General features: G+C 38.9%; 1 protein-coding gene across 2 annotated transcripts in view; it reads left to right on the top strand.

Moving 5' to 3' along the window:
- PI4K2B (phosphatidylinositol 4-kinase type 2 beta) overlaps positions 1–5,938 on the top strand; it is a 35,455-nt gene extending 29,517 nt beyond the window's left edge. For both annotated transcript variants that reach the window (XM_050790696.1, XM_050790694.1), the window contains exon 10: positions 3,872–5,938. In XM_050790696.1, the coding sequence (XP_050646653.1) occupies positions 3,872–4,045 (174 nt within the window). In that variant the 3' untranslated portion in view covers positions 4,046–5,938. The remainder of the gene's footprint in view (positions 1–3,871) is intronic.
- Positions 5,939–14,292: the final 8,354 nt, after the last annotated feature.

Here is a 14,292-nt window from a genome sequence, read left to right as displayed (position 1 = left end):
TTTATATTAAATAGCAATAGGTCATAATCAGGGTAGGTAAAATTCATCTAATATTCTAATTTGGAACACTGAAACTGAGAATATATTTTCTTACAAGCAATGTGAAATATATTTTCCATGTGACCTGAAAAAATGCAGAAATAATAACTAAAACTTTTTCTGAAAACACAATGAACTTATATTCAGAGATTTATATACCAGAAACTCATTTACAGATTCAATAATAATTGGTGTTAAAGAGAGTGAAACTAACCCTTTAGTACCTCCTGGTGCTTGACCCCTTACTGGACACTTTAATGATGCTTATTATTGTTTATCCTCACAACACCTCCACAGAGTAATCTACATTTTAGGTGGAACGACTGTGGCTCAAAGGGCTTGAATAACATGTATCTGTGAAATGAGGGGGCTCCCAGCCTGGCCAGTTGGCAGCATGCAGGCATTGCCTCTGCCCGGGGCCCTTATCCTCTCTTCTCCGGATTTACTGACATTCTAAGTTGACCTTACCTCTTCTCCCATTCCTCTTCCACACTGAAACAAGAACAATCTCTAAAAACAAATCTGAGCATGTCTTCTGTTGTTTAAAACTCCTCTAATTTGTCCATGTATACAGGCTCAAGTCCAGGCTTTCAGCACAGTCAACAACACCCTTCACAGTCAGGCTCCAAACAGTGTGTCTACCTTTATCTCTTGCCGTTTTGCCCCTCTCCCTGGGCTGGGCAAATCTGAACTGCTCTTCCTTCCCCTTTCCCAGTGGTGCCCTTGTGCATGCCATTCTCTCCCCCTTGATGCCTTTCCCTCTTTATCTAGGAAAGAGTTTTTCTTTCAGCCCCCATGTCAGTCTTCCTAAACTCCTCCTGCCAACAGGGAGTTGTTCTGATTTTTGCAGCACTCCCTGGGAATATGCTGGTGTCACATTTTACTCAGAAATTTGATTTTAAATCATCATAGGGGGTACATTGCTATAGAGAGATAGCTTAAAATCTACGATAACGTAGGATATATGTGGTTTGATGTATATAGTGCAGTAATTCTCAGGCCCCCTGAAATTTAGAGACCAGTGAACTAATCTAAAGGAAAGCAAAGTCAATATGTAGAAGCCCACGAGTTTATACCACCTGCCTGGACCACAACTGTCAAATCCCTATCAAGCTGTCATTATGGCATGGGTGGAGAAGTCTAGTGTCTCCCCTGGCCTGCAGAATTTGCTCCATTCTATTTTTTTAAATAATCCTCTCTGATTTAAACAGAGTAATAGATTGGTTATTCTTTGAGAAATGAAAAAATAGGTGGTATGGGGGGGAGGGGATCAGATTTTAAAGTCAGGGCAGAGGTCCTTTCCATCACACTATACTGCAATTACTTGTTCATGTGGCTGCTTCTAGAACTTGAGTTCTTTAAGGGCTTACATAGCTTTTCCCTCATTTGGTCACCTCTTCTCCCCAACACAGTGAGTGCTCAGTAAGTGTTTCCTTAGTAAATAAATGCAGAATTATTAAGTGTCTTCTGAATTCTCAGAGAAATATTAATAGATTAATTTCAGGATTTAATAATTTATGCAATTTCTGTAACTATTTGAAAATTGATAATTTGTAGGGCAATTTTCGTTTTCCTATACTTTTTTTTTTTTTGGAGACAGAGTCTCCCTTTAACCCAGGCTGGAATGCAGTGGCGCAATCTCAGCTCACTGCAACCTCTGCCACCCGGGTTCAAGCGATCCTCATGCCCCAGCCTTCCTGATAGCTGGGATTACAGGCATGTGCCACCACACCTGGCTAATTTTTGTTTTTTGTATTTTTGTGTAGAGTTGGGGTTTCATCATGTTGGTCAGGCTGGTCTCAAACTCCTGGCCTCAAGTGATCCACCCACCTTGGCCACCCAAAGTGCTGGGATTACAGGCGTGAGCCACCACACCTGGCCAACGTTTCTGTTTTCCATATTCTCTGCAAGAGTCACATATTGTTCTTAGAGTCAGGAAAATATTAGCTGTTACTTAAATTGGTATATTTAGACTAACATTTTTAGAATAGAATTTTTAAAACCCAAAGAGGAAACTAACCAAAACATTTCCTTCCTTAACTGTGCTAGTGCACACTTTTATATTCATGGTAGGAACAATGCTTATAATAAACTCAAATTTCATAAATTACTTTTTTCTTGTTATCCAAATGTAGTCAATTTAGAAAATTTTAAGGGAAGGCTGGGTGTGGTGGCTCATGCCTATAATCCTAGCACTTTGGGAGGCTGAGGCGGGTGGATCTCTCGAGCCTAGGAGTTCAAGACCAGTCTGGGCAACAAAGCGGAACCCTGTCTCTACAAACAGTATAAAAATTAGCTGAGGTGGCGTGTGCCTGTAGTCCCAGCTATTCTGGAGTCTGGGGTGGGAGGATCGCTTGAGCCTGGGAGGCAGACGCTGCAGTGAACTGTGATTGCACACTGCACTCCAGCCTGGGTGACAAAGCAAGACCCTGTCTCAAAAAAAAGAAAAAGAAAATTTTAAGGGAAGAACTTAAAAGTGATCCTAAAACACAAATATAACCTATAACCCTGTAACACCTTACCAGTAAAGATCTATTTTCCTGATGTGTTAAATACTCCAAATATTCTACAAACTGAAACCATCTAGTTTGGCCAGCTGTGGTGGCTCACACCTGTAATCTCAGCACTTTAAGAGGCAAAGGTGGGAGGATTACATGAGCCCAGAATTCAAGATCAGCCCTGGCAACATGGCAGGATCCCATCTCTACAATCATCAATCAAATCAATCAATCAATCAATAAACCATCTAGTTTATACTTAAAGTATTGTGAAGTTTATTTATTAGTATGGCTTTATGTGAAAACATTTGTGCTTATCACTATTGACTAGTCTTTACAAGAACCAGTGAAATGCATAGGATGTATATATTAGATATTTTCAAATACCTGAAGGAGAAATCTGTATTTCTAAAATATACAATAAAGAACATTTCTCCTAATATGCAGCAAAAAAAGAAAATGAATTGCTATAATTTTATTTTACCTGAACAGAGAACAGAATAAACTATAATCTATGTATTGTGTTTCATAACTTTATTTGCATGCTGAAGTATAAATTCTCAGAGTATCTTTGAACATGATATATAATATATTTTAGTTTCCCTAATTTTATTTTTCTTATTAAGAATAATAATTTAATTTCTTATTAAAATAAAATAATTTTATTTTATTTTTCTTATTAAGAATAAACTCTTAAATGTACCTTTATTTGAAATGGCTCCCTTCCCATTGTCTAACCTATTTGCCCTGCTTCATGCTTTCCCATAGCAATTTCACCTTCTAATACATGGCATAATTTACATATTCATGTTTATTGACTCCTCTCCCTGCTAAAGTGTAAGCTCTATGAAGGCAGCAATTTTGCTTGTTTTTTTTTTAACTATTGTATGCCCAGCACTTAGAGCAGAACCTCGCACATAGTAGGCATGCAATAAATTTGTTGAATGAATGGATAAGGCAAGTATTTAGTTAAAACCAGACTGTTTAAACCAGTATTTGTTGAGATTTTATGTTAAATTGAATATGTATGTAGACCTCTTCACTTGCTGTTCTTTGATTCCATTGCTTCTGGACGTAGGGAGGATATTCTAGAATATTTTTAAACTTACCATCTGGCAAAAGTTAATGCTGTGTGTGTGTGTGTGTGTGTGTGTGTGTGTAAACATACACACATTCTTATAATACATATTTATAACAGGTACTCATCATCACAGTCTCTGTTGCTCATAAATGGATGAAATAAAAATTACAATAAATAAATGGTTTAAAAAATGTCAGTGAAGTGAAGCTTTTTATCTTCTTTAAATTGGTAAAAATCTCTCTTCTTCCCACAGATCTTAAATCTTACTCAGGCATTGAGAGACGGGAAGAGTCCTTTCCAGCTAGTACAGATGCCTTGCGTGATTGTGGAACGCAGTCAAGGTGGAAGTCAGGGTCGGATTGTCCACCTGAGCAATTCCTTTACCCAGACTGTCAATTGCAGGAAGCCATTTTTTTCCTCCTGGTAGTAAATATAAGAGTAAGATAAACAAACTGTTTAGAATTATTGTGGTGTAAAAACATTGTAGTAATGTAAATCTGCTGTTAGGAGCTCCAGTTGCTAAAACCTCAAATAATTTAAGTCTTTAAAAGGTTATATTTTGAATGTAACCAAAAGTTTACAGTTTTTTCTCCAAATATTAAATTTCTATTTCAGGGAAGAAGTGCTGTATCTCCAATATTGTATTTTTGTAGAAAATTTGTATTTTATGTTGTTGTTAGTTTAAAAGGTAATTTTACACATGCTGGAATGACTGTAATTACTCTAGAATTCCAAGTAGAATACAGTAACTTTTAATATTAGAAGAATGTTCATGTTAACTCTTCTTACATTACAAAAGGCCTTTGAGGATGCCTATGTCTGAAATTGCTCTTATAAACTTAATAGTTAGCTAATAGAAAAACAGGTAAGAATAAAGCAATGTTGCCTTAATTTTAAAAGCTGCTATTTTAGAATTTGAATAAGTACTCCTAAAGTGACCATTATTAGGGACCAGAAAATTTTATCTTGGCTAAGTAATAGAGGACCATTTTGGTTTTTGTACTTGAGAATATTTTTGGTGAATTACTTTGTTGTAGTGAGGAAAAAAATCTAAAGAAATCTCCCCTTTTTAAAAAAAAAGTGGAAACACTCAATTGAGACTTGAGGGGAATAATAGAAAGTTAAGGTAGATCCTCAATATTTTGGAATACCAAAATTGCCTTAAAAATTCCCTTCTGTTTCTTACATGGGATCAAGTACTTGAAATTAGTACTTCAGAGTACTGGCCTTGTTCAATTTAGTACTTCAATTAGTATTAAACTTCACTAAAAAGGAAACCATACTCCAGATTGTATATTGGATTGCATTTTGGGGTCCTAGGTCATACGTTCTTCAAAATTATTATTATTGTACTATTGTACTTGAAATTACAGATGTTATTATAATTACAGTCAAATATAGACTATCAGGTCAAATTAAAGGGGAGCATGGCAGATAACCATAAAGTCATTTATATTTGATTTTGAAATGTATTTTTGTACTTTATTTTGAATATCATCCATATGTCTGACATATTGGAATTTGTAACATTGTTACTGCACTAAGTGATTTAAATTGAACAGATGAAGATGTGATTTTACAGAAGCAGAAGTTTCATTTTCTTGAGGCTTAAAACCAATATCACCACTCGGGCTTAACCGGGCAATTTGTGGTCTAGGCCTTTTGTTTTCTAAGCTTACTGTCTTGTGTTTGTTTATTTGCTTTTAATGAAGTATTTTGTGTAGAAGGTTAAATTAGGATGCAAAACAGATCTGCCATTCCCACTTCCCTTACATCTTTCTTTTGGTCTTCGTGGATGAGATGAATGAGGATTCTGCTGCCCTGAGGGAGTTCATTGGAAACCTGCGTTTTCCTACCTCTTCCAACCCTCCATTAGCTCGATTCTGAGGTAATGGAAAATTGACTGGAAATTCAAAACTCAAACTACTATCTTTAGATAAACACTAGTAATTAAAATGTGCCTTTTGAAGATGTTTTCTAAGAGAAAGGAAATACTTTGCAGTGATGTGGGTACTCCTTTCATCAAACAGTTTTTTCAGTATTTTGAGAATTGCCATATTAATTTTTATAATGGAAAGCTTAATAAATTGCTACTGTTTTATATCATAAAATTACAATACTATGGAAATATTTGCAAAAGATCTGACCATACCAGAAAAGTGAAGTTGAGATAGTTAAGCTATAACCACAAGTCAGAGTACATTGGTTGTATTTTGTAAACTTTCATGAACTGAGTTCTTAAATAGTATGGTTTTTTTCCAATGAGTATATTTATAGTGTCAAATGTGATAGACTAAAGGTAATAAAAGTCATAAGATTATGTTCTTCTGTATGTATGTGTTTGGAATATTTAGAATGTTTGTGAACACATTTACTATAAACGAGGCCAAACTGCCATTTTCTTCATATATTAAAGATATAATTTAATTTTTGTTTTGTTTTGTTTTTTGAGATGGAGTCTCACTCTGTTGCCCAGACTGGAGTTGCAGTGGCGCAATCTCAGCTCACCACAACCTTCACCTCCCAGGTTCAAGCGATTCTCCTGCCTCAGCTTCCTGAGTAGCTGGGACTACAGGTGTGCTCCACTATGCCCGGCTAATTTTTGTAGTTTTAGTAGAGATGGGGTTTCACTATGTTAGCCAGGCTGGTCTTGAAGTCCTGACCTCAAATGATCTGCCCACCTCAGTCTCCCAAAGTGGTGGGATTACAGGTGTGAGCCACCACGCCTAGCCTAATTCTTTATAATTCCAAAAGATATTTAACTGAAACCTTTATAATTAAAGACATTTTAATTGTACCTAATTAAATATGCCAACACCTTATCACCGCAAAATTGGTCAGCAATTGAAGACTGTTTGTGGAGACATGGTTTTTGCATACTTGAAGATAATTTGATTCACAAAACTTTTCCAAAATTTGAAATACTTTGGGCAGCCGAAGTGGGCGGATCACCTGAGGTCAGAAGTTCGAGACCAGCCTCGCCAAGATGGTGAAACCCCATCTCTACTAAAAATACAAAAATGACCCAGGCGTGGTGACACACACCTGTGATCCCAGCTACTTGACAGGCTGAGGCACGAGAATTACTTGAACCCGGGAGGGAGGGCCAAGGTTGCAGTGAGCCGAGATCGCACCACTGCTTCCAGCCTAGGTGACAGAGTAGATTCTGTCTCAAACAAACAAACAACAACAACAGAAGTACTGTATTATATGGAATTAAAACCTTTTTTAAAAACGATGGCGCCACGTTCTTTGATCAAATTACATCTGAAATCCTTGTAGAGCTGTTTGAAGAGACAGGCAGCATCCTAGGTTTTATAGCCTGCCTTCTTTCACCAACTTGCTTGGGCAACTGTACAGAGTTGTACCAGAGATTCTTAGTGCTGTACTGTGTTTCCAAGTCTCTCATGCAATTAGTTTGGGACCTCGTGACTGAGTTCTGGCCAGTGAGATGTGGAGACAAGTGATATATGCAACTTCCAGGCCTGGCAGTAAGACTGTCAGGATTGACCACTCTCTTGTCTTTCCATTCAGCTATGAACAAAGAATTTGCAAAATGGAAGCAGCCAGGGCACAGGAGGCACTGCTGGGGAAAGCTACTAGGAGAGCCTCCTGTCTACACTGGACGGTGACATGAGCAAGAAAGAAGTGCTGTGTTGAGTCACTACAGTTTTGAATGTAATTGTTACTCTAGCTTAGTCTATCCTATCCCAGACATTAGGATGTAAATAGAAAAGTACCAATCACTGTTAAATATAGGAGGCATACCGTAACATTTCTTCACTAAAGCTAGGTGAAAGATTGTCTTTTTGAATTCCAGAATATGAATAGTTTGGGTTAAAACCATCAATACATGGCCAGGTATGGCAGCTCATGCCTGTAATCCCAGCACTTTTGGAGGCCAAGGCGGAGAATCCCTTGAGCTCAGGTAGTTCGAGACTAGCCTGGGCAACATAGTGAGACCTCATCTCTTAAAATAAATAAAATCAATACCAAGAAGATCATGTGGCAATAGCAGCTTCGGAGGATCAAGCAGAGAGAAGGGAAGGGGGATTTAGGACTCTTGATGGTCCTAAGAGCTAAAGAACCCAGAATTTGCCACCATGTACCAAGCCCCCACAAGAAGGATCCCCACTAGCGGTGGAAATTTCAATTGGTAAAACCAAAAACCGTAATCAAAATTAGTAGAAGGCTGTCCAGCATTCACCTGGTAGCTAGTAAAAGGGCCTGCAGAAAGGTATGAAGGTACTAAGGCAATCTGGTCTTTGTAGTTTTCAAAAACAACCAGTGAGAGGACATAGGGCTATACTGAGAAAAACTACTGGGAATAGAACATGCACAGATGAGGGAAGGACCCCAGGGGTAAAGGAGAGTGGCTCAGATAATGAGAGAAGAGGGGACCAAATGAATGAGACAACTCAAAGTACTGAAGAGGGAGGAACACACAAAACCGTCTTATCTAATACTCTGTAGTAACGACAGAAGAGAGAGCCCTAAGAGCCAGGAAGCTCAGAAACTGTCCTGGCCCACCCTCATCTCCTACACAGGAATCTTTTAAAAATACAGGAAGAAGCCGGGCGCGGTGGCTCAAGCCTGTAATCCCAGCACTTTGGGAGGCCGAGACGGGCGGATCACGAGGTCAGGAGATCGAGACCATCCTGGCTAACCCAGTGAAACCCCGTCTCTACTGAAAAATACAAAAAACTAGCCGGGCGAGGTGGCGGCGCCTGTAGTCCCAGCTACTCGGGAGGCTGAGGCAGGAGAATGGCATAAACCCGGGAGGCAGAGCTTGCAGTGAGATGAGATCCGGCCACTGCACTCCAGCCTGGGTGACAAAGCGAGACTCCGTCTCAAAAAAAAAAAAAAAAAAAAAATACAGGAAGAAACATATAGGAAAATCCATCTGATTTAAACATCTTACAAATTGTAAGACTACATCTTACAATATGCTCGAAGAAAAAAAAGTTTACAATCTGCATAACATACCCACAGAAAATGAAGGTATCCCAGAAACATCTTTAAAGCAGAGGAAAACAGTAACCTAATGTTTTAAAACATGCTGAAGGAATTTAAGAAGCCATGGAAGCTAAGAAAGAACAACAAAAATTGGAAAAACTCTGATCAGGCATGGTAGTTCATGCCTGTAATCTTAGCACTTGGGGAGGCCGAGGTGGGAGGATCCCTAAGGCCAGGAGTTGGAGAGCAGCCTGGGCAACATGGCAAGCCCCCGATCTCTACAAAAAAATGTAAAAATTTAGGTGTGGTTGTGCATGCCCATAGTCCCAGCTACTAAGGAGGCTGAGGCAGGAGGATCACTTGAGCTCAGGAGTTTGAGGCTGCAGTGAGCTATGATCACACCACTGCACTCCAACCCAGGCGACAGAGTGAGATCTGTCTCAATAAAAATAAGGCCAGGCCTGGTGGGTCACACCTGTAATCCCAGCACTTTCGGAGACCAAGACAGGAGGATCCCATGATCCCAGGAGTTCAAGACCAGCCGTGGCAACATAGGAAGACCCCCATCTCTACAAAATAAGTAAACTAGAAGGGACACAAGTGCAAATAGACAACATATCTGCAACCAACCAACAGCAAACTTTGTACTTAGTGTTGAAAAATCGAAAGCTTTGGGTGTTCGTTCTCTATTGCTGCTCTAATAAGTTATAATAAACTTACTGGCTCAGAACAACATAGATTTATTATCTTACAGTCCGTAGGTAGATGTCTTGATGCAGGTTTCACTGGGCTAAGATCAAGGTGCCAGTAGGGCTGCATTCCTTTCTGGAGGCCTTCAGGGAGAATCCATTTTCTCGCCCTTTCCAGCTTTTTAAGGCCACTCACATTACTCAGCTCTGTTTCTCCTCCTCCATCTTCGAAGTCAGAGGCAGTGGGTTAAATCCTTTTCTTATTGCATTGCTCTTAAACGGACTCTTCTGCCTTCCTCTTCCACTTTTAAGGGCCTTTGTGATTACATTGGGCCCTCCCAGATAATCTAGAATAATCTCCTCATTTTAAGGTCGGCCAATATACAACCTTAATTCCATTTGCAACTTTTTAATTCCCCAGATAGAGACATCTTTGGGAACTATTATTCTGGCTTTGCACTTTCCTCCTGAGATCAGTAATGTGACGAGGACACCTGCTCTTGCTATTTTTACTCAAGTGTTATACTCTAGAGCCTAACCAGTGCAGTAAGACAACAAGGAGAAGTCAAAGGAAGAAAGAAAATTGTTATTATTTACAGATGGCATAATTATGCATGTAGAACATTCAAAAATATCTACAGAAACCTATTAGCCTTAATAAGTGAATTTTGCAAGGTTTACATGTGAGCAACATTAGTCTGAAATTTAAAAAGATATCATTTACAGCAGCATCAAAACACATTAGATTCCTTGAAATAAGTCCATGAAGATGTGTAAGATCTCTACACTAAGCCATAAGAGAGCATTGGAAAAACTGAAAGATTCTGATAAGTGGAAGGCTATACAATGCTTAGGTATTGATAATATTAAGACCTTGATTTTCCCAAATTTATAGATTCAACTCAAAATCCTATCTGAATTTATTTGTAAAAATTGATAGCTAATTCTATAACGTATATGGAAATGTTTTGCCCAAAACAGCTGGACAAGAAGAATGAAGTTGGAGGATTTATACTACCTGATCTCAAAACTTAAAAAGCTACAATAATCAGACATTGTAGTATTGGTGTATAAACACATAGATCAATGAAACAGAATAGAAAATCCAGAAATAAACCCAATACATGTGGTAAACTGATTTTTTAACAAAGGTGCCAAGGCAATTCAATGGGAAAGGATAGTCATTTCAACAAATGGTGCTGTAGGGGGAGATAGGCAAAAAAATCAAAGATGAATCATCACCTTCACCTCATAGACTTAAAAGAGTTAATAAAAGCTAAACTTCCAGAAGCAAAGAGCAGAAAATCTAATGGCTTTGGGTTTGCAAAGATTTCTTAGACTACAAATGGCATAAACCATTAAAAAAAAAAAAAGGAAGTTGGGCTTCATGAAAATTAAAAACTTCTCTTCAAAAGACACTTTTAAGAAACTGACATTTCTAGCTACAAACTGAGAGAATCAGTTTGCAGCTACAAACTGAGAGAAAATGTTTGCCAAACATATCTGTTAAAGTACCTGTATCCAGAATTCTAGAATGCATGAAGTCATCTTGCAACTCAAGAATATTCCCAGGCCAGGCGCAGTGGCTCACGCCTGTAATCCCAACACTTTGGGAGGTCAAGGCAAATGAATCACCTGATGCCAGGAGCTCAAGACCAGACTGGCCAACATCGCAAAACTCTACTAAAAATACAGTTAGCCAGGCTGGTGGCACATGCATGTAATCCCAGCTACTTGGGAGGCTGAGGCATGAGAATCCCTTGAATCTGGGAGGCGGAGGTTGCAGTGAGCTAAGGTCATATCACTGTACTCCAGCCTGGATGACCAAGCAAGACTTTGTCTCAAAAAAATTAATTAACAATAATAAAAGAATATTCCTAATTAAGAAACAAAATATTTAAATAGACACTTCACAAAAGAAGACGTAGGAATGAATGTCCAATAAGCACATGAAAAGATACTCAACATTGTTAGTCATTAGGAAAATGCAAATAAAAACCATGAGTAAAATTAAACATACACTTATCATACCACCCAGTCATTCCACTTCTTCATACTTGCCCAAGATAAATAAAAGCAAACATCCACATGAAAATGTTCATAGCAGCCTTGACCCCGAACTGAAAATAACCCAAGTGTCCACCGATAGGTGAATGGATAAGCAAAATGCTGCATATCCATACAGTAAAGAGATATGAACTACTAATACACAGTGACATGGATGAATTTCAAAATCATTACGGTAACTGGAAAAGCCAGACACAGAACATACTGTATGAATTCCATTTATATAAAATTCTCTAAAATGAAAACTATTGTTAAAACAGTCCAGTGGTTGCTTCGGCATGGACATTGAAGGAGGGCTGGATTGCACGGAGGCATAAGGAAACTTTGGGAGATGATGGAAATATTTTTACTTTTCTTTTCTTTTATTTTAATTTTATTTTATGTTCCAGGATATATGTGCAAGACGTGCAGGTTTATTACATAGGTAAATGTGTGACATGGTGGTTTGCTGCATCTATCAACCCATCACCATCACCTAGGTATTAAGCCTCATATGCATTAGCTATTTATCCAGGTGCTGTCTCTTGTCCCATGCCATCCCTGCAACAGGCCCCAGTGTGTGTTGTTCCCCTCTCTGTGTCCCTGCGTTCTCACTGTTCAGCTTCCACTTGTAAGCGAAAACATGTGGTATTTGTTTTTCTGTTCCTGCACAGTTTGCTGAGAATAATGGCTTCAAGCTCCATCCATGTCCCTGCAAAGGACATGATTTCATTCCTTTTTAAGGCTGCATAGAATTCCATGGTATACATGTACCACATTTTCTTTATCCAATCTATCATTGATGGACATTTGGGTTGACAATAATAATAATAATTCCATGTCTTTGTTATTGTGAATAGTGCTGCAATGAACATACACGTGCATGTATCTTTATAATAGAATGATTTGTATTCCTTGGGTATATACCCAGTAATGGGATTGCTGGATCAAATGGTATTTCTGGTTCTAGATCTTTGAGGAATCCCCACACTGTTTTCCATATGGTTGAACTAATTTACATTCCCACCAACAGTGTAAAAGTGTTCCTATTTCTCCATACCCTCGCCAGTATCTGTTGTTTCTTGACTTTTTAATAATCACCATTCTGACTGGCGTGAAATGTTATCTCACTGTAGTTTTTTTTTTGTTTTTGTTTTTTTTTTTTTTTTTTTTTGAGACGGAGTCTGGCTCTGTCGCCCAGGCTGGGGTGCAGTGGCCGGATCTCAGCTCACTGCAAGCTCCGCCTCCCGGGTTTACGCCATTCTCCTGCCTCAGCCTCCGGAGTAGCTGGGACTACAGGCGCCCACCACCTCGCCCGGCTAGTTTTTTGTATTTTTTAGTAGAGACAGGGTTTCACCGTCTTAGCCAGGATGGTCTCGATCTCCTGACCTAGTGATCCGCCCGTCTCGGCCTCCCAAAGTGCTGGGATTACAGGCTTGAGCCACCGCGCCCGGCCTCATTGTAGTTTTTTGTGTGTGCGAGTGAAGGAGTCTTGCTCTGTTGCCCAAGCTGGGGTGTGATCTCAGCTCACTGAAACATCTGCCTCCTGGGTGCAAGCGATTCTGCTGCCTTAGCTTCCCAAGTAGCTGGGACTACAGGCACACACCACCATGCCTGGCTAATTTTTGTATTTTTAGTAGAAACAGGGTTTCATCATGTTGGCCAGGCTGATCTTGAACTCCTGACCTCAAGTGATCCACCTGCCTTGGCCTCTCAAATGCTGGGATTACAGGCATGAGCCACCGTGCCCAGCCTCACTGTAGTTTTGATTTGCATTTATCTAATGATCAATGATGTTGAGCTTTTTTTCATATGTTTGTTGGCCACATAAATGTCTTCTTTTGAGAAGTGTCTGTTCATGTCCTTTGTCCACTTTTTAACAGGGTTGTTTGTTTTTTTCTTGTATATTTGCTTAAGTTCCTTGTAGATTCTGGATGTTAGACCTTTGTCTAGCTTCAAAATTTTCTCCCATTCTGTAGGTTGTCTTTCTCACTGATAATAGTTTCTTTTGCTGTGCAGAAGTTCTTTAGTTTAATTAGATCCCATTTGTCAATTTTTGCTTTTGTTGCAATTGCTTTTGACCTTTTTGTGATGAAATCTTTGCCCATGCGAATGTCCTGAATGGGTATGGCCTAGATTTTCTTCTAGGGTTTTTACAGTTTGGGATTTTACCTTTAAGTTTTTAATCCATCTTTCATTTTTATAGAAGGTGTAAAAAAGGGGTCCAGTTTCAATTTTCTGCATATGGCTAGCCAGTTCTCCCAGAACCATTTATTAAATAGGGAATTCTTTCCTCATTGCTTGTTTTTGTCAGATTTGTTGAAGATCAGATAGTTGTAGATGTGTGGTCTTATTTCTGAGATCTCTATTCTGTTTCATTGGCCTATGTGTCTGTTTTTGTACCAGTACCATGCTGTGTTGGTTACTGTAGCCTTGCAGTAGAGTTTGAAGTTGAGTAATATGCCTCCAGTATTGTTCTTTTTGCTTAAGATTGTCTTGGCTACACGGGCTTTTTGTTGTTGTTGTTGTTCTATATGAAGTTCAAAGTAGTTTTTTCTAATTCTGTGAAGAAGGTCTGAGGTGGTTGAATGGGAATAGCATTGAATCTATGAATTAATTTGGGCAGTATGGCCATTTTCACAATATTGATTCTTCTTATCCATGAACTTGGAATGCTTTTCCATTTGTTTGTGTCCTCTCTGACTTCCTTGAGCAGTGGTTTGTTGTTCTCCTTGAAGAGGTCCTTCACTTCCTTGGTTAGCTGTATTCCTAGGTATCTTATTCTCCTTGTAGCAATTGTGAATGGGAGTTCATTCATGATTTGGCTCTCTGCTTGTCTATGGTTTTTGGACAGGAATGCTTGTGACTTTTGTATATTGATTTTGTTTTCTGAGACTTCACTGAAGTTGCTTATCAGCTTAAGAAGCTTTTGGGCCAAGACGATGGGGTTTTCTAGGTATAGGATCATGTCATCTGCAAACAG

The sequence above is a fragment of the Macaca thibetana genome, chromosome 5 (genome assembly GCF_024542745.1).
Source record: "Macaca thibetana thibetana isolate TM-01 chromosome 5, ASM2454274v1, whole genome shotgun sequence".
Lineage (NCBI taxonomy): Eukaryota > Metazoa > Chordata > Mammalia > Primates > Cercopithecidae > Macaca > Macaca thibetana.
Note: the sequence above shows the minus strand (reverse complement) of the source record. Positions and strands in the feature narration are given on the sequence as shown.